The following is a 12,217-nucleotide window of genomic DNA, read 5'->3' on the forward strand; positions in this document are numbered from 1 at the left end:
GCCAGCCTTTCCAGCCTGCTTAGCATCTCCAGACTCTCTCCTAACACACTTGCAAACGTCACCCCATTAGTTTCTCCATAAATTGCCCTAGTGGTTGAACCCTTTATTTACAATTTACCCACAATACAACTATTTACAATAAATAAATCTCCCCGCCTAAACATCAGTAATGTGGGTCGTTAGAATATTGTAAATAGTCATCTGAATATCTATATCAATTAGCAGGATGTTGTCATCCATGTCTTAGGTCATCTAGGACATTGTTGTAAATTTGGAGGTCCAGGGTATTTTTATGTAAGATACTGCTGTCTGTGAAAGGGATTGTCCACCTTATTCCCACTCATCACCACTCACCTTAATGTTACACAGACAAAAAAGGACCACATGACACCACATTACAGACTGAATATACGAGAACCAGTAATTGCAGACCATCAATGCTGTATTTATTATGAATTTGTATGTGATCTGGCTAATACTAATATAATTAAGATTTTTCATGCTTGTCTGATTTACACACTTTTCAAACCAAGTACTTTATTCATGTTCTCATTTTAAAACCATGTGGAAATATTTAGATGTCTTCAGTAAAACTTGCTGTGATGCTCTGCCTTTTTCTTGCCTGCATTTTATACACTAAAAGAGTAACACTTGATGAAACTCTTCAGGTCAAATCCAGAGCTACAACACCCATACCGCATGTTCCAAGTACAATACATTCTTGTGGCCTTTCAAAAATTGCTTTCTTTAAAATCAAAATGTAGGTTAAAGAGCTAATTTTAAAGTTTCAATGGAATCCTGTGCTCAAAAAATATGAACCTTTTTTATACAAATAAGCACAAACTATTTTACTACAATATAGCAGATAGACACTAGGCACTAGTTTGATTAGAAGATGGAAAAAAGACTATTACCCTGAAGACACAGGCAAACTATAAGGCCTTTAAGACATATAAAATTGTATCCCAACATAGATGAAAATGCAGGAAAATGTTAATTTCTTTAAAATTGAAATTTTGTCTAATTTTTACAATTTTAGGTGAAGGGTATTGGTTCACGTAGTTAAAAATTCTAGGCGTTACTTGAACAGTGTTCCATTCACAAACTTTTCACTAACAAACCAGCTGTTGGTCTCAATTAAATTCATATATAGGAGACTAGTTGGTACTAGGGGGCTGTGGTGGCAGAGTGGGTTTGGCTGGGTCCTGTTCTCTGGTGGGTCTGGGGTTCAAGTCCTGCTTGGGGTATCTTGTGATGGACTGGTGTCCCATCCTGGGTGTACCTCCAGCCTTGTGCTCTGTGTTGTTGGGTTAGGCTTTGGTTCACCGCAACCCCACTTGGGACAGGCAGTTTCAGAGAGAGTGTGCGTGCAACTGGTACTAGATATCCAATGTAGGAAAATCTCAAACAGGAAGGCAAATGTAGGCCTGTTGCTCAGCTCAAACTATAACAGTATATATGGATAGATTCCTCCTAGAGTGGATCCCATTTAGCCACAAGAGGGAACCAGTAGTCCACTGATTTTTTTTTCCAGTATGTTAATGAAGTAACTCAGTGTAAACACAGTCTTATTTTTTTTACATATTAGAATTAATAAATTAATCATAAATGATACTATAACAGTGCTGAGAGGAGCTGATGTGGATTTATGTAAATAGTTGATGTTAGTGTCTTTTCTTGTATATAGTCCTGTGTTCCTTTCTGATTGGCTGTTATGTTGGTGATGCTGGGGACTTCTGGGTGTGGTTCAAGAGGTGACTCCCTAACCATTGTGTGGAGTAGGGAGGGTTGGAGTGATCTGGGGGAATGCCAGTGTTCAGCAGACTGCATTGCACTATGTGTGGCATCTTTGTCAAGATAGCTCTTGAAAGACTGGTGTCCCATCCAGGGTGTGTCCCCTCCCTCACTAGCTTTGTGCTCTGTGTTGCTGGGTTAGGCCCTGGTTTGCCACAACCCTGCTCAGGACAAGTGATTGTAGGCATTGTATGTGTGTAAACACTAAGGTAAACAGCATGTTTAATTGTTAATCCCACACATCAATACTTGGTAGAGCAACCTCTAGCCACAACAACAGCTTTAAATATTTTGTGGCACAGATCTCTCGGATTTGCACACTGCTCTGGGTGATGTTTGGCTTGGGAGCATGTGGAGAAGCGGAAGATCAGCTGGCGTGATCTGTGGGCGATGGACGCCGGTCGTATTAAGTTTCTCATCGGAGCCACCTACGATGTTCTCCCTACTCCGCAGAATCTTAATCGCTGGGTAGGTACAGAGCCGACTTGCAGCTTGTGCGGTGGTGTAGCCTCTTTGAGGCACATTCTATCTGCATGTAAGGTTAGTTTATCTCAGGGAAGATATACTTGGAGGCATAATGAAGTGTTAAGATCCTTGGCATGCTTGTTGGAGAACAAGCGGGTTGAAGTTAATTCACTCCCGCAGTATGGAAGAAATAAGCTTATTTCTTTTGTGCGGGAGGGGGAGAGTGCTATAAGTCACGTGCGTGGTCGTGGTGATACGAGTTTTAAATGGGGTGAGGTGCGTGACTGGAAGCTGGTGGCGGACGTGGGAAAACAGCTGCAGATGCCGCAGTGCATTGCGATCACGGCGTTGAGGCCCGATATTGTGCTGTACTCCGAGGGCGCACGGATAGTGTACTTCATTGAATTAACAATACCTTTCGAAGACTCATTGGAAGATGCCTTTGAGAGGAAGAAATTGAAGTACACTGAGTTGGCTGGTGAGGTGAGGGAGCGAGGCTGGCAGTGCGTTATTAGACCAGTGGAGATCGGTACTAGAGGGTTTGTTGCAAAATCAACCACGTCGCTACTGTTGGAGTTTGGTTTTAGGGGTCAGTCGTTAAGAGCAGCCGTTAAAGGCTTGTCAGAGGTAGCAGAAAGATCCAGTCAGTGGTTGTGGATGAGAAGGCACCAGGGTGTTTGGGGGAGGCACACTTGAGTGGGGAGTACTCGCCTAGGTGAACATCAATGGTTTGAGTTTTGTTGTCACCTCCATATGCTGGTATGGTGTATTGGTTGGTTGTTGGTGGTTGGGGTGGGTTTTCTGTGGGTGGAGTCGCTGGGATGGCACTGTGGGCATGGAGGGGGGTGGTTCTGGGACGCCAGATCTCGCCGTTGAGCCTTCTGGAGGTGTCGTGGGCTCAATTCAATGAAACATCAACGAAGGAAGGTGCCCACTTGACAACCCCAACGAAGTGCACGCGGTGGCTCCCGGCAAGGAGGATGGTGTTTGCCCATGATGTGGGATTTTTTTTTTTTTTTTTTTTTTTTTTTTTTTTGTGAAGGGATTTGTTTGGTGGGGTTTTGGGAGGGATGGAATATTGCGGCATGGTTGGTCTGTGTCTAGCCCCCTTGATTTTGGCACGAGGGGTTGAACATCTTTCCCTGTGTATTATTGTATGGAATGACTTTGGCCTTTTCTTGTAGGTAGATTTGTACCAAGTTGTTTGAAGTTTGATCACCCTTATGGACTAAATTTTCAAATCATGACATCGATTATCAGATGCGACTGAGATCTGGACTTTGACTGGGCCACTTCAGGATATTCACCTCCTTGTTGTTGAGCTTTAACAGTGTTGTTTTGGCCTTGTGCTTGGGATCATTACCCTACTGAAAAGTGACATTTCTCCTGAGCTTAAGTTTTTAGCAGGCTCCCTTGCAGTATTTCACTCCATCCATTCTTCCTTCCATTTGAACAAGATTCCCAGTTCCTCCTTAAAAGAAGCCCCATAGCATGATGCTGCCGCAACCATACTGCTCCCTAGGGATGGTGTTTCATGAGGCAGTCAAAAATTCATGGCACAACCAGGTTTTGAATTTAGATTGATTGACTGAGGAAAGGCCTGTCCTGAATTGGTACATTTGAAACTCAATTGTCATGACCCACAGGGACAATACTCCTAGTGACCAGAGGAGACACTACTCAGTTCCACTTGTCCAGACTTTACACATGTTCACAATTTGGTAAGTAGTCACATATAAAAGGAGCAAGCAGCTGAGGCAAAATTGTGGATTCTTAATCAGCGTTCCATTTGCGGTTTCCTGCTAAACTTTAGCTACCTGTTTCTCAAATCTTGTTCCATAGGTGTTTATGTTCCAGTCCCGAGTGCCTGTCCTGTCTACGCCTGCCTTTTGTGTTCCTGTCCAGGTCCAGTGTTTCAGTCCAGTGTTTCATCACACCTCCATATCTGAGTCCCACTTATCGATCTGTGGTTCATCGTTTTACCTTCACTCTGTGCTTTATAGTCTGCACTCACTTTTAAATGCACTTTGCAAGTGGGGTCATTATACTTTGTTTTAAAGTGTACTATTTGAGATTGACACAGACATGTCGTGTTGTAATGTCTGAACATAGCAATTTAAAAAAAAAAGGCAGACATCAAGGTCTTGTGTTGCATTTTTATTCTTCAGAACATCAAGCAGAACGAGGAACACAAATACAAAGACCAGAAAGCTTCTGAAGTCCATCCACTCCCAAAACGAATTGAGGATCATGGCAGAATCTTTGTTCTGAGAAAAGACAAATCTGGAGATCCACAGAGGAAAGAATATTTTTCTGCAAGTGGGAAAAATTGGTTGCAATTGACTTAAGGATCTTGCAAATGTGAAAACCATTTAAGGCAAAGAGGGCCTCTTTTTGTTGATTTTCTAAGCCGTTATATAAGTGCCACATGGGATTGCACAACAGTATAGAACGGACATTCTGAGAAATCTTAGCATAATGCCAAGGAGACTCTGGCCTTTCTGTACCCTTTGAAACCTTGAGCTGTTATTTGAACACTGGTAATTTTCACATCTCAAAAGGCACAGAGATCCTACAAAGTCGGTCTCCTAGCAGTTCCTAGGGCTGAGCTGTTGATCAGAACATTGGCTGTGTATTCATAGAAGCTCCCCCTAACCTAAAAAGTTAGCACCATCTTTACATTACAGTGTCAGACTATTGGCTTCTTACAGCTTCAGGCCCCACTTGTCTTTTGAGAAGAAGAGGCCTAACAGGGAAGCACAGTGAAAAAGGAAGAGGGAGGGCAAAAACATTTCGAAATCACAAGAAGTAATCCTGCTCCAGTCACTGAGGTTTACATTTGGAAAAGTCAAGCTGCAGAATGACCTCTTCAAATCCAAATGTGGAATTCCGCTAAAATTGTTTGGAATATACAGGGTCTATGTTGTTGAAAATATCATTTTTCATACTTTTTAGAATGCTTTTAAAACCATTTTAAAAGCACACTAATGACACATGATTGATCATTACCAGTATTTTAATTTACTCTTCGTTTGGATTTTTTTCTTTGTGTTATCACAACTGAAATAATACTTAAACAAAACATTTAAAGTATTTCTACGAGGAAATGTAATAAAATATATATGTTGTCCTACAGAAAAAAATAGAAAACATATATATTGTAATTTGTATATTATCTAGGACTAGATTTGCTGCCTGGTTTTTCTCTGTAATCTTTAAACATTAATACTAACAGTGCTGAAAGAGAAAAATGAATAATGAAACAGGTGTTTTGCCATTTGTCTTCTGGAATCATGTTGTGCATGACATGGGACTGCTGTTATTTAACCATGGGTTCTGTCCTTTGGACCCCTGTACTCCTCATATCTCTGTGCTACCTGCAAGTTATCTTGTACAAGCTGTTTCAGCACTTGCCCTTTGTACTCACTAAGATATTAGTTCACCCGTCACTCGCTGTCTGATGGTAGTTTTCCACTTATGAATATTCATGTCCCCTCCCTTACATCATAAAATATATACCTATGACATGCCCTGTTAGGGGAGCCACTCTCCGATGTTGCCTCCCAGCATGTTGTTTGTACAGACACTTGGAGGAAATGAAGGCTTTGACGCATCAAACTGTTTCCATTTGAACTGAAATCCACGACAGCTGCAGCTTCTTCAGTGGTCATAAATATTCTTAAAAATGTTCATAGAAACGAACTTCATGCTTCTAAATTAGCAGCTTTGCTCAAAACTGCTGGTTTTCAATAATCGCTCAAATTTATTTTTTGCAGTTTACAAACAAAAATAATGGTTTGGAATGGCATACTCACACATTTTCAGAACCGCTTGTCCCATACAGGGTCACGGGGAACCGGAGCCTACCCGGCAACACAGGGCGTAAGGCCGGAGGGGGAGGGGACACACCCAGGACGGGACGCCAGTCCGTCGCAAGGCACCCCAAGTGGGACTCAAACCCCACACCCACCGGAGAGCAGGACCCTGGTCCAACCTACTGCGCCACCGCGCCCCCTCAGAATGGCATACTTCATTATTAATTGTTACTGACAGTTTGTATTTATTGGAGACCTTCATTGAAAGCAACATAAATGCTTGATACACTACACTAACCCACTTACGAGTATCCACAGTACAGAGCAATATAACGCACAGTCACAGAGTCAGGACAGTTTAGAGTCACTAACTACACCTGAAACATGTTCTTGGAAAAAACCAAAACAGCCGGTTGAATCCCAAATGAACATGGGGAGAACATTCATAATCTACACAGACTGAGCTGCAACTAAACTTATGTCCAAACTCACTGGCCAAGAGTGAAGCTAAATTGAACATGACTTTTGTGCAGCTTATATTTCAGTAAACTTGTGAAGTACTTTTAAAGATGTTCTCTTGAAGCAGGGGAGAAATGTTGGAGGCTTGAAAATATTGAACATGTTTTTTGTTTATTGTCGATTTCAGTTCATCATCTGTGCAGATCCTTTTCCATCATTGTACTGCATTGTACTGTTCATGCAAAGAAAAATTTTGTATAATTTTCTTGTATTGCTGTATTAGTGTGTAGTCCTTCTGCATCAACAACCTGCAACATTAGCACTGTGTGACACGGTGTAATTTCACTAAAAGTGCTGCACTTCTGTCTTGATGTTGCACTCCTGAAGGCTAAGTCACAAACGTTTCTGTGAATATATAAAAATCCTTTGATATACGTTATACCCTATTGCACAATTGTATTAATTTCGAGATGCAGCAAAAAATAAGTTTTCGATGTAGTTACAATTACAATACAATACAATTATAAATGTTGAAAAGGAATTTACATTTTAACCAGGTACAGACATGTTTCTGTGAGGATGCGTTTAAGTGCTTTCTATAGGCTGCCGCATTGGTTTCATAGCACTGTGCTGGGGATCAGCGAGCCTTAACACATATCTTGAAAGGCTTTGGGGCATGAGTGAACCCAAGCACACCTTCCAGGTCAGGCTCTACACCAGGAGGTGAAGAGAACGTGAACCGCTGAAACAGTGAGGTGAAGAACAGGAACAACTCCATACGAGCCTGCATCTCCCCAAGACATCCTCTCATTCCTGAGGAAAGTATGAGGAAAAAATGAAAACACCAATATTTTTGCTCAGTGTGAAGTGGAATGTTTTTTACAAGAATCAATTAGGGATATATGCAAATATAGAAAGTTAATTGTACATTACCTACTGAAAATGGGTAGAATGCATCTCTTCTGCGAAATTTCCCTTCTGAATTTAGAAAGTGTCCAGGGTTGAAGATGTCTGGTGTTTCCCACTCACTCTTGTCATTCAATACCGAGGACAGATTGCTGGTTATAGAAGTTCCCTTCAGAGGTGAGAAAATACATAACATACAATTGAATGGACCAGATTTCAGTAGAAAAAGGCAGTCATTAAACAAATGTTAACTGCAAGTATAGCATTTCAAGTTATATCATAGAACTGCTTTTGGTTCAAACACAGATGATGACGAAGATGCATTTTTCAATATTGCTCATGATGTCTGTTTACTGATTTTTGTCACCTTTGGTATAAAGTATCCTCCCAACGTGGTGTCTTTGGTGGCCATTCTGGGGACCCCAAGAGGCAAAATGTCAGCCTTCCTTTGAATTTCATGGATGACAGCATCACAGTAGGGCATGTTGACTTTGTCAGCCATGGTGGGTTGGCGTGACTGTCCAACCACTCTGTCTATCTCTGCCTGGACTTTTTCTGTTGAGTGAATGTTGAGCTTGTACTTAACTTATAAAACTAAGGTATTTCAGTGTGTGTGTGTGTATGTGTGTGCGCATTACATCTTCATCTTTCTATTATACATTTCTTTTTAATAACATGAATATCTAGGCAAGAAATATATAATTAGTATAGTAATTAATTAATAATTCTATAAATGCTTGTATGCAACCTACTTTGCACTTCTGGATTCTTTAGGATGAAGAGGAGGCCCCAGCAGAGGGTTATTGCTGCTGACTCTGTTCCAGCCTCAAACAAGTCCAGAATACATATTGTCAGGGTCTCTATATTGAATCCAGCCTCAGGGTCATTCTTCATCTAATTGATTGGAGAGGGAGAGTCATCCTTATGCAGTGACCTCTGGAAAAATATTACTTGCTCAGATAACAATGTGACTCTGACCTTACCTTCTCCATCTCTCCTAAATAGGCATCCACAAAGTCACGAGGATCTGATGGATCCCATTCCTTTTTGTGTCTTTCTATTTCTTCTCTCAGGAATTTAACAATTTTTTTATAATTGGAATGAATGGTATGATGAGGTCCAGGTAGGAACTCAAATAGTCTTGGAAATTCGTTATAAAGCTGATAAAGACATAGCAGGCAAATAGCATTAAATCTGCTATGAATACACTTTATATAATCTTTCAGTTACCTGCATGACAACCATTTGTGTAATGGTTTCAGAAATTTCATATTCAGAAATTGAATAAGCAAGCATAATATTGTGCAATTCAAAACAATAAAACTGCTCTTCAGAATAAGCAGATATTATGGACCTAGATCATTTCAGTCATTGAACAAGATGAATATATACTAACCATTGAACAACGTTTACCCGATAAAACAAAGCATTCAGTATCCCACCGTAGAATATTTTTGAAATGTTCATTGTTGTAATCATAACGACGGCCAAACATTAGACTAAACATCACGTTAGAAACTGCATTGTTTATTGTGAATTTTGGGTCAAATGGTCCACCTAAAAGAAAGAGTCAAAAAAGAATTATTCACTTTGTAAGACTGGGTTACAATGAACAAAATGTTGCTCCCTCAGCATCACAATTTCTACAATAATGCTGAGAAATAATTCCTACTCCTTGTTGGATAGAGTGCCTTTCAGAAGACCCAGTACATTAAGAAGGAGCAAAAATGATTCAGAAAGTACAGCTACAATATGAATCTGACTCATAAGATTCTGATTTGTATGTTTATGTTTATTTAAACTACAGGACAGAACAACAAGCTGAATCTATCTTTGCTTGTTACTCTGATGTTTACTTTTTTAGATCTGTTATCTTCTTCAAGATATATATGCGATCTTTGTAAAGTCATTCCCAGCTATTTAAATTGAATTCAAAGCCTTGGAAATGAAAGCTGCAGGGATGGACAGTAAAGAAGAAAGGAAAGAAATGTAAAAGAATGAAAGTGCAACCACCTTCAGCATAAACATAGGATGACTGTTTCTGAGATTTATATTCAGACTCTATGGATGGAAGTAAATATTTAGAAATGATTTTGATGTTGCTCTTGTGCATTTACCCTGCTCCTCTGCTATGGCTTGACACAAGAAATTACACTCCTGTTGAATGTATAACTCTATTGTCTTCTTTCCTTCTGCGAAGGACTTAAAGTGGGTACTTGTAAACTTCTTTTGCTTCTTCCACAAGTGGCCATTGCTAAACAGCAGACCTTGATAAAGAAGTAAAAACATGCACAAGATTAAAGAACAAAAAGAAATGGAAACATAATTACTGAAGTAAAGAAAACTGCCTCTTTTGCATTAAGCATTGTTTTATAAACAAAAGGGATCAACAGAATATCACTCTTCTAGTCTAAATAGAATGGGGGTGTGGTGGCGCAATGGGTTGGACCAGGTCCTGCTTTCCAGTGGGTCTGGGGTTCGAGTCCCGCTTTGGGGTGACTTGCGACGGACTGGCGTCCCGTCCCGTCCTGGGTGCGTCCCCTCCCCCTCCGGCCTTACGCCCTGTGTTGCCGGGTAGGCTCCGGTTCCCCGCAACCCCGTATGGGATGAGCGGTTCAGAAAATGTGTGTGTGTGTGTGTGTATATACATACAAATATTAGTATACTAATCTCAATAGCTTTAAGTTATTAAATAACAGATTCTTGCACATTATCAAAATGTAGAAACTTAAACATATACTATAAATATGCGTAGAAACAAAGTAAATTAAACATTTTCTTTAGAGATGAAAAGTATTCTTTTTGACAAATACTTACCAATGCTTTGAAAAATTTTATGGAACAAAGGGATATGTGGACGGCCAACAAAGTTTTCTCCTTGATTGACTAAAACTTCTTTCACCATTTTATACCCTGACACGTAGACAATCTTCTCATTGTACTTCCTTAGACTGAAAATGTTCCCATTTTTTTCAACAAGCTGAAATTTTTTTTATAAAAGCATAGTGATTATTTTTAAATCTGTTATGCAGAATTTAGTCATTTCTTTTTTTTTTTTTTTTTTTTTTTACAAAAGGCAAACATTTCCTAAGCATCTTTATTAAAGTAAACTCAAATTTTGTTTCGAAAACTGAAAACAGTGAAGACATATAAGGTGACACAAACAGAAAAAAACATGCTGCCTCAGTGCAATTTACATAGGATATGAAACAAGTGTATGCAGAAAGCAGCATTTAGTAACAAAAGGAAAGACACAGCTAAAGAGAAATGTGAGGAAAAAACTGGCAGGCAGCTGAGACAAAAGGAAAGACACAAAAATACTGAAGCTGGTACAGAGAAACCCCTGTCCATAGCCAACTGGCATGCTAAAATGATACGCTGATGGAAAAGTTATAACTTGCATACAAATCTACCCAGTCATTTTGATCAGAGATGAAATAACTTGGTCCTCCTAACAAGAAAAATTTTTCTGTTACAGTGCACACACCAAAGAATCAATCCTGCATATTGCCTTAACACTTACCTTATTCACAGTCTTAATGTCAAGGCCAGTGAAGATGTTTCCCAAAACAGGCAGAGGCAAAGGTCCTGGTGGAAAATTTGGTGGATTTTTATTCTTCAGGATTTCAGTCAGAAGCAGGAACACAGACACAAAGAGCAGAAAGCTCTTGATATCTAGCAACTCCAAAACTGAGTTTACAGTCATGGCAGATGGTCTTCAGTTAACAATAACAGTTTACCAAATCAAATTTTGTTTTAGAACTTGTGGGAAGTGCGTTGCAAGAGTCAGATGCAACTCTGAAACTTTCCCTGGACGAAGGCTCCGTTATTATTAAAGTTCAGTCCTGTGTTACGTAACTTATGAGTTAGCAAAAATGATGGGCAAACAGCCCGTATATTTTGTAATGTTCCTGAAATTTCAATGATTATAGTATTCCAGGTTTTGTTAATACAATGTAAACAGATATCAGTCTGAATTGAAGAGCCACCATGCATTGTCACAAGCTCTATGGTTGACCAAAACCATTGCAATTTCCTCAGCCCTCATTCTCCTTGACCTCTCGGCAGCATTCGACACTGTCAGTTTCCGAATCCAACTTTCCTCTTTAGAACAGCTTGGAATCTAAGGATCACCTCTGAGGCAAATTTCAGTCTTGTCTGTCAGGTAGACCTCACGAGGTGGCTTTGTGTGGGTCCCTGTCTTCCCCTCATTCTCTGTCATCTGGGAATCCACATGGCTCAGTGTTGGGCCCCTTAATCTTCTCCATCTACACTGCTTCCCTTGACTTTGTCACTACCCCTCATAGCTTCTCGTATCACTGCTAAACTGATGATATTCAGCTCTTTCTCCCTTTTTGCCCAACATACACAGGTGTGTCCTTTGACTTTGGACTTACCTCTGGCACCTCTGCTTGAATGACTGACCATCATCTACAGCCCAGTCTTTCCAAGACTGAGATGCTCAGTGTCCCAGCAGCTCCATCCATTTTTTGGGAACTTTAAAATATCAGTTTTAATAGTTAAAGCCTGGGATTTACAGCTGACTCATTCCTTTGCTTCTCCCAGCACAGCGAAGCTATAACCTGATTCTGCACATATCTCCTGTGCAACATTTGCAGGATGTGCTCATACTTTCCAACATTATCCAGACAACTCCTGGTCCAGAATATGGTTATATCTCACCAGGACAACTGCAGCTCCCTCCCGCCTGGTCCTCCAGACTTTTCTATTTTCTCCAGTTGATCCAAAGTGTGAGTTGTGTTTAACATGTGAAAGCG

The 12,217-nt window shown here is 40.2% G+C and overlaps 1 protein-coding gene across 1 annotated transcript; it reads right to left on the reverse strand.

Annotated features, from left to right (window-relative positions):
- Positions 1-6,685: 6,685 nt before the first annotated feature.
- LOC108923515 (cytochrome P450 2J2-like) lies at positions 6,686-11,281 on the reverse strand. The gene is made up of 9 exons (XM_018734298.2): positions 10,963-11,281; positions 10,257-10,419; positions 9,557-9,706; positions 8,836-8,996; positions 8,423-8,599; positions 8,192-8,333; positions 7,807-7,994; positions 7,467-7,608; positions 6,686-7,346 (listed from the first exon to the last, which is right to left on the reverse strand). Exons 1-9 carry the CDS (start codon positions 11,143-11,145, stop codon positions 7,171-7,173), a joined length of 1,482 nt encoding a protein of 493 aa, XP_018589814.2. The 5' UTR covers positions 11,146-11,281; the 3' UTR covers positions 6,686-7,170.
- Between the last annotated feature and the right edge of the window lie 936 nt (positions 11,282-12,217).

The sequence above is a fragment of the Scleropages formosus genome, chromosome 9 (genome assembly GCF_900964775.1).
Source record: "Scleropages formosus chromosome 9, fSclFor1.1, whole genome shotgun sequence".
Taxonomy (NCBI): domain Eukaryota; kingdom Metazoa; phylum Chordata; class Actinopteri; order Osteoglossiformes; family Osteoglossidae; genus Scleropages; species Scleropages formosus.

Coding starts and splice junctions, on each gene's coding strand:
- LOC108923515 (XM_018734298.2), bottom strand. CDS start 11,145: ATGACTGTAAACTCAGTTTTGGAGTTGCTAGATATCAAGAGCTTTCTG. Junction 10,420..10,962: donor ACATTAAGACTGTGAATAAG/GTAAGTGTTAAG, acceptor AAAAAATTTCAG/CTTGTTGAAAAAAATGGGAA. Junction 8,334..8,422: donor ATTTAGGAGAGATGGAGAAG/GTAAGGTCAGAG, acceptor CCAATCAATTAG/ATGAAGAATGACCCTGAGGC.